General features: G+C 50.9%; 4 protein-coding genes across 4 annotated transcripts; 2 read left to right on the forward strand and 2 right to left on the reverse strand.

Moving 5' to 3' along the window:
* Positions 1-427: 427 nt before the first annotated feature.
* On the forward strand, positions 428-3,686 carry COCCADRAFT_6185 (uncharacterized protein; the record flags this gene model as incomplete). The annotated part of the gene is made up of 4 exons (XM_007715475.1): positions 428-703; positions 785-2,960; positions 3,062-3,498; positions 3,561-3,686. The coding sequence occupies 4 exons, from the start codon at positions 428-430 to the stop codon at positions 3,684-3,686; spliced, it is 3,015 nt and encodes a 1,004-aa protein (XP_007713665.1).
* Positions 3,687-4,295: 609 nt separating this feature from the next.
* On the reverse strand, positions 4,296-5,497 carry COCCADRAFT_99777 (uncharacterized protein; the record flags this gene model as incomplete). The annotated part of the gene is made up of 3 exons (XM_007715488.1): positions 4,296-4,959; positions 5,016-5,228; positions 5,358-5,497. 3 exons carry the CDS (start codon positions 5,495-5,497, stop codon positions 4,296-4,298), a joined length of 1,017 nt encoding a protein of 338 aa, XP_007713678.1.
* Positions 5,498-6,925: 1,428 nt separating this feature from the next.
* COCCADRAFT_6187 (uncharacterized protein) lies at positions 6,926-10,301 on the reverse strand (the record flags this gene model as incomplete). Its single annotated transcript, XM_007715476.1, has 4 exons — positions 6,926-7,561; positions 7,618-9,673; positions 9,732-9,997; positions 10,053-10,301. 4 exons carry the CDS (start codon positions 10,299-10,301, stop codon positions 6,926-6,928), a joined length of 3,207 nt encoding a protein of 1,068 aa, XP_007713666.1.
* A 2,540-nt stretch (positions 10,302-12,841) lies between these two features.
* COCCADRAFT_37973 (uncharacterized protein) lies at positions 12,842-15,036 on the forward strand (the record flags this gene model as incomplete). The annotated part of the gene is made up of 4 exons (XM_007715489.1): positions 12,842-13,473; positions 13,523-13,847; positions 13,900-14,703; positions 14,764-15,036. The coding sequence occupies 4 exons, from the start codon at positions 12,842-12,844 to the stop codon at positions 15,034-15,036; spliced, it is 2,034 nt and encodes a 677-aa protein (XP_007713679.1).
* Positions 15,037-15,320: the final 284 nt, after the last annotated feature.

Below are 15,320 nucleotides of genomic sequence, written 5' to 3' on the forward strand. Positions count from 1 at the left end.
GTGCTATTCGGAGATGATCAAGGATGCAGATGGGCTCATGGGTGCCCCGCGTGTTGGGAAGCGACAGGGGGCTGGAATGAGTGATGTAACAGGCGGGTCGCGGGCTTATGTCGCGGCAGGCACATGCAAGACATGCTTCAACTCAGTGCACACGCACACGCACATGCCATGACCTGACCTCTCTCCATTACCTACTTACCCGTTTCTATTCTTCGTTTTTTATTTCGTTTCTGCTTTTCTCACCGCCATTACCTCGCTTCCACGCTGCTTCCACGCTGCTTCCACGCTGCATCCACGCATTGCTCTTCGCGTGCTTTGTCGCCCACCCCGCCTGAAGCCCGTCTTTCCCCAAGCTGCACCACACCGCGCCCAGTCCTGGCTCACCACACTACGTTCAGTGGGCGGGAGCAATCCGCCAGTCGACAGGATGTCTGCCCCTGATAACAAGCAGGGCTTCCTCTCAAATCTCTCACCGTGGTCCTCTCGTGCCGGCACCCCCAAGCCTCCATCGACGCCCAAGCCCGATGCAGGTGTGGAGAAAGTGAAGAAGATGGAGCAAGAGAAGGAGAAGGAGCGTATCGCGACTGGGCTTGCTCCCCAGCAAGGAGGCGACCATATTATCGATCGCAGGCACCGGCTGAGCCTCAAGCGCTATCCTCAGGACTGCCCTCCGCTGGCCGTGAGATGGTTTCATGCCATAGACGTAAGTACACCGATGTACTGAGAGTCTTGCGCAGGAGTTTCGGAGGAGTCGTCCCATGTCTTCTTCCACTGACAATCGCAGACTCCGAAAAGGAAACCCCTCTCCAAGCATGCCATGGCGCCCGATACCGCCCTGCCTAAGCCTAGGAAGTGGATACCCTTTAGTGCCAGTGATTCGCGCGCTATCGAGACAGCATTTCAGAAAACAGCCGACGAAGCGGATATGGACGAGTTGCGAAAAGGAATTGGAAGCCCTTCGACGCCCATTCAACCAAATCCCGTGGCACCCAAGACTACAAAGGTTCCTGTCAACGAGGACTATCTATTCGATGTGGAGATAGAAACACGCGAGTTGGCACCAGCATACTGGCTGGGGCCGGTGTACGATGTCAAACGAGGAACGTGGTTTACACCAGATGGCGAAGCTGTTGACGAGGGTCTGGCTATGCAGCTCGAGGAAGGCTATCTAAAAGTCAAGCCGTGGAAATTTGGCAAACCAGAGGAGAAGCGAGCAGTTTCGCAGCCTCGCGCAAGACCGCTGTCCATGGGACCGCTGGCTGGTGAAGACCACCGAAAAGAGCTCGGCCGGCTGAACCGTGACTCGACATCGAATCCTGTAACACCAAAGTCTTCATACGATAGTCTGAAAAAGGAAGCTGAAAATCAGGCCGAAGACGCAAAACCAGCAGATTCTGCTACAAATTCAAATGCCCCCGCAGACCTGCCTAGGACGCATCGCCTTTTCGGTGCCCATCTGAATTCGACTGTGACTTATCAAGATGAGACAACAGCATGGCTGCTGACGGACGATATGTGGTCACGTATGGGTAGCACGTTGTACCAACGCTTTGCTGGAGGCGCACATTATGCTGGAAATAAATACATTCGTGGGTATACGGACCCGGCAGACAAGAAGAAGCAGCCGGCTCCGACCAAAGGCCCTCAGAGCGCAAAGCCGAGCGGGCGACCCGAGACTCCGTCTCTGGCATATGGTTCAGATCATGGCAAGCAGTCGGATTCGGATGCTAATACTGACGAAGACACATCGGAGAACGAAAGGAGCATGTCACCTTCGCAAACGCGCAGACGCAATCTGGAGAGACAGGTATCCTCGCTATTGACATCATCGAAACCCGAGTATGAGCAGCAGCAGGAAGAGGCAATGCGAAAACGTGAGGAAAAGGAGATGCGCGAGGATTACAAGGCTCAGAACGACAGTGACCAAGGCCGTGAAATCGAGCACCTGCTTCTGGTCACCCATGGTATCGGGCAACGACTTGGCATGCGCATGGAGTCAATCAACTTCATCCATGACGTGAACACTATGCGTAAATCTCTCAAGTCTGTTTATGCAGCTTCACCCGACCTACAGGCTCTCAATGCGGAGGTTGAGTCAACAACCAAGAACAACCGTATCCAGTGCATTCCCATCATTTGGCGACACCTTCTAGATTTCCCAAAACAGAGTCTCAAGCATAATCGCAAGGAACATGACTTGGGCGATCTCGACCATGAAGACGAAGAGTACCCTAACCTTGAGGATATTACCGTTGAAGGTGTTCCTGCCGTTCGTAACTTTCTTACAGATCTCGCTCTTGACATTTTACTATATCAAAGCCCCGCATACAAAGGCCATATTTCGCGAATCGTTGTCAAGGAACTCAACCGTGCCTACCACCTTTTCAAGGAGCGCAATCCTTCTTTCAAGGGTAAGGTCAGTCTTGTTGGCCACTCACTTGGTTCTGCTATCATGTTTGATGTTTTATGCATGCAAAAAGATCCCAAGGCGAAACCAAGTTCACAATCAGCCAAACAACGGCGATCAACTGAAGAAGGCCTGAAACTGGACTTTGAAGTAGAGGATTTCTATGCCCTTGGATCGCCTATCGGGCTTTTCCAGATGCTCAAGGGAAGAACGATTGCTGGAAGACCACAAGCTGCTTCATCTACCTTTGTCCCACCGGTAACACCTGCGACGCCTATTGATGACCCATTTGCGCCAGAAGTCGATGAGCATGCTTTCGATATAACAACTTCCTCGCCACTTTGCAAGCAGGTTTTCAACATCTTCCACCCAACCGATCCCATTAGCTATCGTCTTGAACCTTTGATATCACCCGCCATGTCCACTCTGAAGGCGCAACCCCTACCATATACGAAAAAGGGCATTTTCGGAACGCCAGCCGCTCAGGGTATCACTGGCATTGGCCAACGGGTTGGTCAGGGTGTGACAGACTTCTGGACCTCACTCGGCTCAGGTAAGTGTCGATCTAATCCAAAAGTCGACGTTTGGAGATCAACTCTAGACTCTTCAACAATGGCCCAGAGTTTTCTTTTATGCTAACGAAATATTTTACAGGCATTGCAAGCGGACTACTCAACCGAAGTCTGGGCATCTCAGGATCCGACATGACCGGCAGCGCCCAAGGCCAAAGATCTTCTCGCCCCTTGACTGCTGCTCCCAATTCCGGCAACGTAAACCTCGTCCCAGGTCTCAACGAGCCCACGAGCGCCTTCATCAGCGAAGAACGCCGCCGCCGCCTCGGCCAAGAAACCATTGCCGAGGGCGAAGACGGCGAGCATCCACCCACCCTGATCGAATCCGACATTGAAACCCTCTTTGCCGGCTTCCAGAAACGCAGAAAGAGCCAACAGACAGACGACGGCGAACACGACATTGAAAAGGATCTTGAGTGGCAGGAGCTTGAGGAACGAAGCCGCAAGCTGAAAAAGGAGGAACAAAAAGTACGCCGGTTGAATTCAAATGGGAGAGTGGATTATAGTATTCAGGAAGGTGTAAGTACCCTGTGTCTCTCATTTGCTTCGGTATCATGCGTGTTAACATTGAGACAATATAGGCTTTTGACATTTCACTTCTGGCTAGTATTGCTAGTCACATGACGTATTGGGCGGACGAGGACGTATCGCATTTTATGATTTCGCAGTTGTTGGCTAGGCATCGTGTGTTTAAACCAAAGGAGTAGATGTGGTGAAGAAAAAAGGCCTTTTTGAATTAGATGGTAGATATTGGTGTTATTGGTAGATGGTGGTGGGATTTTTGTCTTTGTTCACCTAAATACCCCCCATTTTGTCCATGTGTCAATAATAGATGTATGATTGGCTTGAATCCTTGGTGTTTTCTGTGTGAAGGTAATTTTTTAATCATCTCAATCAAGTTTGCGTGCAAGCCCTAATACAACACTTGATTTTTCCTTTGGTAAGAAATATCATTATTTCATATGTGCGTTATAATACATTCTGTACCATATACCCAGTATTTACTCTTGACTTTCCATAAAAACGATAAACACCTAATCGTAGCAAAAAGAATATTCCCTTTGAAGAGGAAAAAGACCATTTCTGGGTATCTCAAACTCTGTGCAGACTGTGAGGAGAAAAAAAAACGAAACACGATATATATCCGCCGAAATCATATATTCACATACAACCCATTTGTAGTAAAGAATTCCCAGAAAAGAACGAGAGGAAGAGGGAGAGGGAAAGGAGGAAAGAACGATGTACAATAGGTAAACGTGAAAATTTCTCGTCAAAGGTCGAGGTCGTATCGGTCATGTCGCAGTGGTGGAACGATATCAGCCCCGTCTGAACAATCGTTGCCATCTTGATCTAGCCGGCTGCTCCGATTGCTGTGTTGTCGCTTCAGCAGGCACAGGCGCAGCCTCAGTATCAGATTGCTGGCTCTCCTCGCCACCAGTCGCAGACTGAGTTTGCATCTCGACGGCAGGTTGACTCTGCGTCTGCGCCCCAGTCTGTCTCTCTCTCGCCCGCCGATATGCATCACGGCCGTACAAAAAGTACTGCCAGTTGCGCACCGTAGCCGTTGCTTCCGGCTGCGCTGCCGTCTGCTGCGCTTCGAGATCCAGAGTGGGCGTTGCGACGGTGGTAGAGGGAGTGCCGCCGAGGGCGATTTGCTCTTCCTCGTCGTATTTGTCCATTTCTTCTTTGCTCATGTACATGGAGCGGCAGATGGGGCAGCTGGTTTTGCGCAGGACGAACCAGGATACGAGACATTCAGCGTGGAACTCATGGGAGCAAACGGTGAGTTTAAGGATGGGTTCCGAGTCGGATTGGGGGGTGGAGGTGGGAGGGGTGGCAGTGGTGGTGGTTGGGCTGGTGGATGGAGGTTGATCGGATGTCACGGACGAAGGTGCGGGAGTGTCGGCATTAGGTGTTTCTGGTGAGAGTTTCGCAGGCTCTGGCAGCGATGGTGGGTAGAGGGCTGAGAGACATATGGCACTGATGGGTGTGTCAGAATTCATGTCAATGCTATGCGGAATGATGGGTTGGCATACCATTCTTTCTCGGATATAGACTGGGATTCTCCCTCGGGCCTCTCTCGGTTTTCTTCTCCAACATCGCTTGCTTGCGAAGACATCTCAGTGACTTCTTTAAGCTTTTCTCTTGCTTCTTCTCGTCTAAGCGCAGGCTTCTTGACTTTTGTTGTTGGCCGTGTTGTGACAGGAATCTGTGTTCGCCGTCGTTTGCGAATGCAAAAGATGCATAGACTGTCCATTCAATTAACCCAAACGTCTCATATATTGACCGTTGGTCGGAATAGTTCGTTTTACAATCGCCCGCCAAAGACGGTGATTCGCATAGAGATGGGATGGTTATCTAGATTTGGAAATACTTACAAAGGCGCTATGATGGCCACGACAAATACAGGAATCAAGAAGCTAAATGCAGTAGGCGTCATGCCCGAGTTGCCGACAGTCTTTTGCCATTCTCGCGCATGGAGAAAATGCACATCGTGCTCACCAGAAACTGCTGGCATGGCAAGTTGCGGTCTACTTGGTCTTGGTATCGGATCGGAGAGAAAGCGATGCAGGTGGAGAGGCACGTTGCGGGGAACGCAGGGCGACGGAACTGACGCAAGCGGCTAAGTCGGCAGGAATGGATTGCGCGTGCAACCGATGGCCTCGAGATGGAATACCCTGGCGATAAGTCGTTTGGTCGTGGACCAGGTGCAAAATGCCCTTTTTGTTGCTATTTCCGCGGTAGCCGGCGGGTGACAAGGTGAGTTTGGTTTGGGTTTGGGTGAGCAGGTGGGGAGGTTCGCAATGGGTTATGACCTAAGAGACATAGGACCCCGGACTTGATCTTATCCGAGGCTCCACCTGGGGTGTATGACATCTCCATCCACACAGCCTCCAAAGCCACGTCGTCCATTGTCAGCTTCGCTCTCCAGGTTCTTAGCCCTATTCGACCACACAGTATATAAGTGACCGGTCTGCAAGCCACTCGACCGCATACGGTCGTGTTGGTCGTATTGACCGTGTGGTGGCTATTTTCTTACTGATGGCCAAACTCGGCAACCCGCGCAACTCTGCAGTGGGTGCAGTGGGCTTACACACAGTCAGTATGCTGGACACTCCTAGCCCGGGGATTTATTGCCGTGACAGCGCTACGCCTTGTCATGTCACGTTGATCCTCGAGATAAACATCTGTCAGGTCTTGTTTCGACATGCAGCTGATACCTCCTCTTATATCAATCCGCATGTCCAAGACAACTCCGCTCCACCAGCCACACACCCACCCTTGCCTTGTCTTGGGCCTTCAATAGTGCGCAGTCTCGGCTGGCTGGGCTGACGTTTGCCAGAAGAAGCCTGAGATGCGATTTGGCTGTTAGCGATCCCTGGGCGCTCAGAGGACCCACTTTATCGGCCTTGGTTCGGAGTGGAGCGGAAAAAAATTGCCAAGCCATCCCACCCGCGTAACCGAGTCCAAAAGGCCACCTGTGGATCACGGTGGGACGCCTAACCAGCAGCAGCCCACTGCACGGCTACACAAGGTTTGAGAAGAAGCAGTCCTAGGCCAATGAACTAACTCGAGGATATATTGGCATACGGCCAAGCTGATTGATTACTATGGTTATCTTCGGCATAAGAGTGGGCACCATACTCTACCGCTGCTATGCTGTATGTACGGAGTAAACGAACCCGCAGTCGTATCAACGCCCTCAGTCACAAAGGTGTAGGAACCCAATACTATTGTTATTTATCATGTCTTGATTACTATGTACGTAATATAACTAGAAAATCTCATCTGTCCCAGCACAGGGTGCCCAAGGTATCATCGTAATCGCATGCTATGCAAACAAATTCAAACTCCCCTTTGCAGATTGCCCTCTGCCATAATAAATTTAAAATCCAAATAAAGACATAGCATTGGTATCATAGTTCCAAATCGTTCACTTGCACGCCTAAGCAGACGACTTCTTGTCTGCCGCATCCTCATCGGTGCTAATGGCTGTGCTGAGGTATCGCTCAAACACACGCTGCTCCAGATCAATGGAGCCCCTCCTTCCACCACCATTCTTTGCCTCGCGCCTCCTGAAGTAGACTCGCTTGCCCCACTTCCACGACTCAATGCCGAGGAAGAAGAGGAATGTGGCAATGAAGACAATAGCCCATTCCCAGCTAATTCCCTTGTGCCTGAACACCTTGTCGTTGATGACGGGAATGTACAGAACGGGGAAGATGGTGACAAACGCAAAGACAATTGAGAAGAAGAGGAACTTGTTGCGCCAGACGTCGCGGGCCCATTGCGTAAAGTACTTGTTCGATCCAGGCTGCATCATGAAGAACGAGCGGCGCATGTCCAACATTTGCCATGCCAGGAAAACTGAGAACCAGGTAAGGCAGGCAAAAGTAGTCGCACGGGCGCGGAACACGGTCTCGCAAGTGGGGTTGTACGTCTCGTTGCAGTTGAATCCCAGGTTGCCATCGCCAAAGCCGAACATGACAAGGGAGAAGGCGCCTAGGCAGAGTGCAGCAATCCAGAGACCGTAGACGAACATATCGCAGATGATCTCGAGGGTGAAAACACCGCGCTTGAGCTGTGGCTTGTCAGTAAATGCTCAGGAAATATCTTGTTTAGCAGCAGGAAACTTACACTCTGTGGAGGTCTGTTGAGAATATCTGGTGCAGCAACTTCGAAACCAAGACCCATGTCGGGAAGCGACGAGGTAATCATAATGATCCACATGACTTCAACGGGAGAGACAGGGAAGACGGAAAGTCCACTCTCATCCTTGAACGCAAGACCAATCAGCAACACACATGCTTGCGCAATGTTTTGAGCGAGCAAGTGCAGAATGAACTTCTGGATGTTGTCAAACATGCGGCGGCCCTCCTCGATAGCGTTGAGAATAGATGCAAAGTTGTCGTCGGTCAGAACGATATCAGAGGCGTCTTTGGCGACATCGGATCCAGTACCCATTCCAATACCGACATCCGAGCGCTTGAGAGATGGAGAGTCGTTGACACCGTCACCAGTCATACCGGTGAAAGCCTTTCGTCGGTGGAGTGCGTCAATCATGCGGACCTTGGTGTTGGGGGCGCAACGAGCAATGACAAGTGGGAGAAGTGGGAGAGCATCGATTTCGTCGTCGGTGAGCTTGTCGAACTGGGATGCAGTCATGACCATGGCGTCCGTCGTTTCCTTGGGAAGAGTCCCCATGTTCGATGGCACGATACCAACTTCAATAGCAATGGCGCGAGCAGTTCCAGGGTGGTCACCAGTAAGCATGTGGACTTCAATGCCCGCCTTCTGGCACTGACGAACAGAGCCGGCCGTTTCAGGTCGAGGGGGATCATACAAACCGACGAGACCACGGAAGATGAGATCTTGCTCGATTCCCTCACGTGCTATTTCCTCGCCCTTTTGAGGGGAAGGTCCATCATATTCCTTGCTTGCGAGAGCCAAGACACGCAGTCCCATGGCGGCGAGCGATTCCATGTTGGCCAAAATCTCCTCGCGGTAGTCGTCGTCCAGCTCAACGCCAGCATCGTTCTCGTCGGTGAATACGCGTGTGCATGAGTAGATGACTCGTTCAACGGCACCCTTGGTGAAGACATATTTCTTGTTCGTAGCAGTTTCTTCGAAGATGACAGACATCTTCTTAACGTCGGAGTCGAAGGGGAATTCAGCGAGTTGCTTCCAAGCAGGTGTGTCACCACCGGTGTGTTCGAGACGGTTCCACTTGAAGCGAGATGCGAACACCTGGATAGCGATTTCCGTGGGGTCACCTCGTGCATTCCATTGGCCCTCGTCAGTCTGGTGAACGTGGGCCAGATTAGCAAGTGATGCAACCTTGAGGTAGTCTACAAAATGCGGGTTGTCTTGGAGAAGCTCCTCCCAGGTCGAAGTCTTCTCGTCCATGTCAGCGTCAATGTGTCGGGGTTGCTTGGGGTTGAAAGACAGAGCCCCGACAGTAGGGTTGTGCGGCTCGTCAGACTGTCCAACAGAGTAAGTTCCCTTGGCGGGGATCCAGGCTTTCTTCGCAACCATCTTTCCTTGTGTAAGGGTACCGGTCTTGTCGGAGCAAATGTCGGTAACACCACCAAGAGCCTCGAGAGACTTCAAGTTGCGCACAATTACGTGACGCTGCACCATGCGCTTTGTACCAGCAGCCATGGTGATGGTCAGGACGACAGTAAGAGAAGCCGGGATCATAGAGAGACCAGTAGCAACCGCATAGATGATAACTTCGCTGTTGTTCGAGAAGCTGTTAGCGGCAAGCACAATGATAGCGCAGACGACTGCAACACCAAACAGGAGGATCGCGAGGCGAGCGAGTTTCTTTTGAAGTGGAGTGCCGACGTTAACACCAAGGAAGTGGCCAACCATGTCAGCAAGAGTCAACGACCAGGCCTGGGCATAGCGATGCGGCTTAGCCTTTCCATCGGGCTTGCGCTTGACCTCTCGGACACGCGAACCCTTCTGTCGAAGGGACATGGCGATAGATCCAATCTCAGTGTGCATGCCAGTAGCGAAAACAACACCGCGAGCACGTCCCTTGGTGACAGTCGAGGAACTGTAGGCAATGTTAAGACGGTCGCCAGGGCCAGTATCCTCGTCAAAGACGGCATCGCCATCTTTGGATACAGGGAGTGATTCTCCGGTAAGCAGGGCCTCGTCGGTCTCGAAGTTCAAAGCCTCAATGATGCTGTGTGCGTGTTAGTAGTGTGTTCACCAAAATTGAGTTTAGCGTGGCAATGACGTACCGAATATCCGCTGGGACAGTGTCACCTGTCTTCAACTCGATAAGATCACCAGGGACTACCTCGATAGTCGGGATCGTAACCGTTTTTCCGTCTCGGGCAGCGGTGGCAGTAGGCGAAGACAAGGATCGGAGCGAGTCCATGGTCTTTTCAGCATTGTACTCTTGCACAAATCCGATGATAACGTTGAGCAGGATGATGGCAGTTACTACACCACCTTCAATCCATGATTCAATAGCAAATGAGACAGCCATGGCTGCGATTAGAATCTGCGTTGGGTTAGCCTTCGCCGTCTCTGATTCGCAGTGATGGCAATTGACCTACCAGTGTCATAGCGTTGGCGACCTGTCTTAGCAAAATTTTGGCCGGCGACACTCCTCCATCGTCGCCGAGATCATTGTTGCCATACTTTTCATGTCGAGACTTTGCTTCGGCAGTGGTAAGTCCGTCTTCAGCATTGCACTTGACCTCCTCAACCACCTGCTTCCAGGTAAGGGCGTGGGCGGGCTTGGAGAGGGGGTCGTTAGCCTGGCCAGACTTGTGGCCCTCGAGGGAGGGTTGCTTCTTGCCCATTTTGATTGCTTCTGGGTGCTAAGAAGAAAGGTGAGGAGTCAAGCATTCCCGCTGCGGGGGCTCTGCTACCTTTAAGCACCCGTGGGGAGAGATGCAAGCGGCACACGCATGGCGAAAGCCAAGAACCGTGCGATATCGACATCTTGGCATGGTTGGAGATATCTTGGGGCCGGTGCAAGGACGTCACCTTCGGGGTCGGCAGTGTCCAACAATGTGCGGCATGGCTGCATGCATTCACCTACGTACATTACATATGCATCAGAGCCGCCTTGCCATGGCACCCACCATCTTGCGGTGCGTGTGGCCATGGATACTCTGCCCAATACGTCTGACCACAATCCGGCTTGAATGTTCTGGATGTGAGATTTTATCAAGTATGACGACAGCGGGGTTGGTGACGAGCGTTCACCGACGGGGGGAGGGTGAATGGAGTGGCGCGCAAACTGGGGCGAGCCAAGCTTCCCGCTCGCTTCCTGTCCGCCGAGCCAAAACTAAACTCTCGGCGTGCCCGCAGACGGTGCCGAGATCCGCTCCAGAACCACACTTACGCCACAGATCCAACGTCATATGGGCCGGCTTCCAAGCCTACCAAACGGCAGAGCCTGCTAGTAGCATTCACCCAACCTCTCAGCCAAGAGCTGGATGCATTGAAATCTGCGCCAAGGTCAGTTCGAAGAGAAGCAGCTGATGGCGCGTCACTGCTCTTGTCCAACGGTGAAGCTTGTTATCGACTTGTCGGGCGGGTGCTGTCCAGGGTGTCCGCCAGGCCTGGCTCCAAGGCGGCCTCTTGATTTCCTCCCTGCCACTCCCATACACTGAGTGGCTTGACTTGCGGTGCCAAGGGTGCATTGATAGTCACGGGACTCAACAACCACTGGATAGCCCCACCCACGGCCTTATGGCAGGGTCCTTTCTACTCCGCACCTTCCATTTCGATTACGGAATATTCTAGGCACTTACCAAGATAACACACGTGGGATTCAAGAGATAGACCATTACTTCAGGCAACATTCTACTATGTTCCATACGTGTTGTACTGTAGAACAACGCCCGCATTGCAATCAAGTTTGGACTACTGCTCGACAGCATCATCTCGCTAAGAGTTTGCATGGGGGTACCCACCGGACTATCTCAGCTCCAACCAAGCCTGGGCAAGCACGCAAGAGATGGCTCCATAGTATCCGACACCTTGGCATACCTTAGGCACTACCCTGGTGGCATTTGTATGGAACTTAAAAAAACATTCCGTCGGTGCGGTTTTCGGTGAATCGTACCATGTCTTGACCGGGCATTGCAAAATTCTTACCGGCTTCCATGCCCGACTAAGCTTGTTAGCATCATCCCTGCATTTGACCCTTGTTCGTTCGGAGTCTGCCTCGTCCTGTGCTTACTATCTCCGGCGTTTTTGTGAAGTTCATGGCTAAAAGATAGTTTGTACAGTAAGTTTCGATGCCGGCAAAGCCGACATATCTCCGGCCAAAGCAATGTATGGCTCCCCATCGCACATCAGCACAATTCACAGACAGCTCTACTACAAACACATGTGGCACGCTTCAGTTATTGGTCTGACCCGTTTCTTCCTTATCTTACTTTATTGTCTCACGATCAAAATAAATAAAAAATTTGCTCACAACAGCACAAAATAACGACTGTATTGAAAAGATGTGTGTTTTGAAGATGTAGTCTAGATGCTCCCACATACTAAATAGTTCTTACGTTGTCTAACCAAAGTGCGGCATGAATATCCTAGTAAAGTAAAAATGTATCATTGTGCCAGCAATAATGAAGATAGCGCATTTGTGAACAGCTCGCAGCGGGTGGCAGATAGCGTTCTACACAAGCATATGTATGTACTTGGAGGAGGATTTATCCGAACTCACCACTCCTGAAACGACAATAATCTACTGCAACTTAGTTAATCGAGTAAAATCTAGATCCAAATAGTAATAACTTCAAGACTTCGTACATGTGGTAGCACAGTCATGTTCCCTCGATACCCTTTCCGGCTTAGTGCACAGTTTTTCCGGCACATCCGGCTATTTTCGCAGCTCTTATCCGACCTGGCCTGAAGCTCCTGATTCCGCCTTTTAAACATTCGGAAACGTCTGGTAACCAAGCCTTTCTGTCATCCCCAACTATGGAGGACGTTAGCCCACATCAGGGGTGCTCCCCGGGCAACAGTTCGAGGCATGGATCGTCCACGTGGACGTCTACCAATAGCATTGACGCCACAGCGACAGCCATACCGAACAATGCAGGCTCGGGCGACCGCAAAATGGCGACCGCAAAAAGGAGAAGAGAGGAGAAAGAAAGGAGTAGGGTCAGTAGGGCTTGTGACCGATGTAAGAAGTGAGCTTGAGGATAACCAGCGTGCACGTGACGTGCGTTATAGTACATACACTAACATTCCATACAGGAAAAAAGTAAGGTGCACAGGGAGGTGCCCGTGCGCGTTATGTCTAAAGTCAGGCTTGCCTTGTGAATTCACTGCATCATATACGCGAGGAAGGCTTCCATCAGTAATTGTCGATGAGGCTGCAATGGCCTTGGACCCACAAACCCAAGTGGTCAGAAAGATCTCAACATCCGAGGCTTCTCCAGCAGGAGAACCAGCTGCTTCCGCGATACAATACCCACGAATATACCCAAGCCCCTCTTCTCCCATGGAGGCGCCGACCTTTACTCATACCAACAATGCCAATCCCAGCACTCTCACTATGACTACCGAGTATATCAACCGTTCTTCTACCAGAGATTCCCCAGTACCACAAGGGGGGCAAAGAGACCAAGAAGGCCACTATGTTGGCTCTTCAAGTGCCGTATCCTTTCTTATCCGTATCCAGAGGCGTCTTCATCAAAGCTCTTCACTCTCTCATGACTCGACAATATTTACATTTGGAGATGCTCCGCTGCCAGAATTTGACCAATCCCTGTTCTTCCTCCCACCCAAGTCTGACGCGCAAAGGCTCGTAGAACGGTATTTTGACTATGCTGCTCCCACCCACCGGTTTCTGCATCGGCCAAGTATCGAGAAATTGCTAGATGAGTTTTACGATACACTCGGTGAAATAAGAGGTAGGGAGGATGGTAAGGCAAAGGCGGCGCTCCTAATGGTAGTCTTTGCACAAGCACAAGCCTATATGCCTCCAGGTAGTACTATACAAGAGAACAGGTGAGATTTGTCTTAGTCCTGATTTTAGTGCCGAACTGATGAGGCGTAGTGCCCGCTATTTCTTTGCATCTGAACACCAGCTATCGAAAGAACGTGGTGCTGTCAGATTGGCAAGTGTACAAGCACGGCTGTTGCAATGCTTCTACCTTCTAACACAATCACGGATAAACCACTGCTGGAGCCTTTTCGGTACGCTCTCACATTTGATGCTTGCCATCGGCTTGAATCGCGGTAGGAGATGCGACCCTACAACCAGCGACTATGTGGAGCTCGAAAGTCGAAGACGAGTCTTTTGGTGCGCGTACTCTCTTGACAAGTACCTCGCTGCTGCTCTTGGTCGCCCGCGGACTTTCAAAGATGAAGACATCGACCAGGTAGGCACTTTCCTTATCAGGGACATTTCACTTTGCTAATATTGATATCAAGGAACTTCCAACCATTGTCAATGACAATGACCTCCTTCAATCGTATATTAGACCGACCCCTCCACACGCCCATTCCATCATGACTGCCCCAGTTGAGCACATCAAGCTAACTCGAATCGTATCACTTGTTCTTCGAGACCTCTATTCCATTAGGCCTCCAAGCCTAGGTAGACGCATTGAACTTTCAGCAAAATACACCGCAGATCTGCATGCATGGCGTAATTCGCTATCTGGGTTTCTAGCGGGCTCCAGTCCACAAGGAAGCATTGAAAGCCAATCGTTAATCCCGATATTCCAACGCCAGCGCTCAGTATTGAACCTAGCATATCACCATGCGATCCTACTCATCCATCGTCCCTTCTTACTTAGAGACTTTGCAAGCTTAACACATATGCCCACACACCCCAACTGGGGCACCAATCCAAACAAAACATACGACACAACCCCCAACATAACTGCGTGCCTCGAAGCCGCCATGGCGATTACCCGTGTAGTAAACGATGTTTTCACATCATCCAATCTCTTCCGCTCCTTCTGGTTCACACAATACTACGCCTTCTGTGCCGTTGTCGTCTTGTACATCCATCGCATCCAGCAGGGTCTCGGTGTCAAGAACAACGTCCAAAGCGAAGGCTACTACGAAAAGGGTGTTGCATGCCAGAAACAGCTAGAAACAGTGCGAGATACAGATTGTCTTGCACGCAGGTACTGTCTCGTGCTAGAGGAACTGAGAGTCGAGGCTGAACGGCAATCCACGAGGCTGTTGAGTCCAGTGGAAACGGCAGGTGCGCAGGGTGCGGATGAGGTATGTTTTCAACAGAGGCTGAGATGCAGAGATGGAATCTGCACTGCTAATCTTACACAGGTCCCCTCATCATCTACAAACCTCGACACCGAGCGTCCCACTCTACTTCTCCAGCCCCTACCCCAGCCCGACCCCGCGAATCAATCTTCTATACCAGGTCTCCAGGATACTCTGTACAACCCTCCTGTGTTCGGACCTGATCTGTTCGACTGGTCGGATCTGGCTAGTTGGGGCCAGTTTGAGGGTCTCGTTACGGCGGGAAATGGTATGTATGATCCTGGTATGCTGGGCGATGAGGGCGAGTTTCAGTTTGACTTTAATACTGGGGGGTAAAGACATCGACGTGTTTTTCCATTTCTTTTCGTCTTTGCATTTTGAAACAAAATTTGAGAGTACCATCTCGTGCGAGTAGTCTAAGCGGAGAAATGTGTTATCTTCCTTTAATGTGACTGCTATAGGAAGTGGAAAATGGTAGTAGCTGGATATAAGTACAGTATCTTTTATTCGTAATACATTGTTTTACAAAACTATACACCAAGGGTATCTATCTACACGCTTTTTGGAACCAAGTCAAGTTCCCACGAGCAAAAATCCGTTTCCCATCGCCCCTGCCACTG

Source organism: Bipolaris zeicola, assembly GCF_000523435.1.
Source record: "Bipolaris zeicola 26-R-13 unplaced genomic scaffold scaffold_107, whole genome shotgun sequence".
NCBI lineage: Eukaryota > Fungi > Ascomycota > Dothideomycetes > Pleosporales > Pleosporaceae > Bipolaris > Bipolaris zeicola.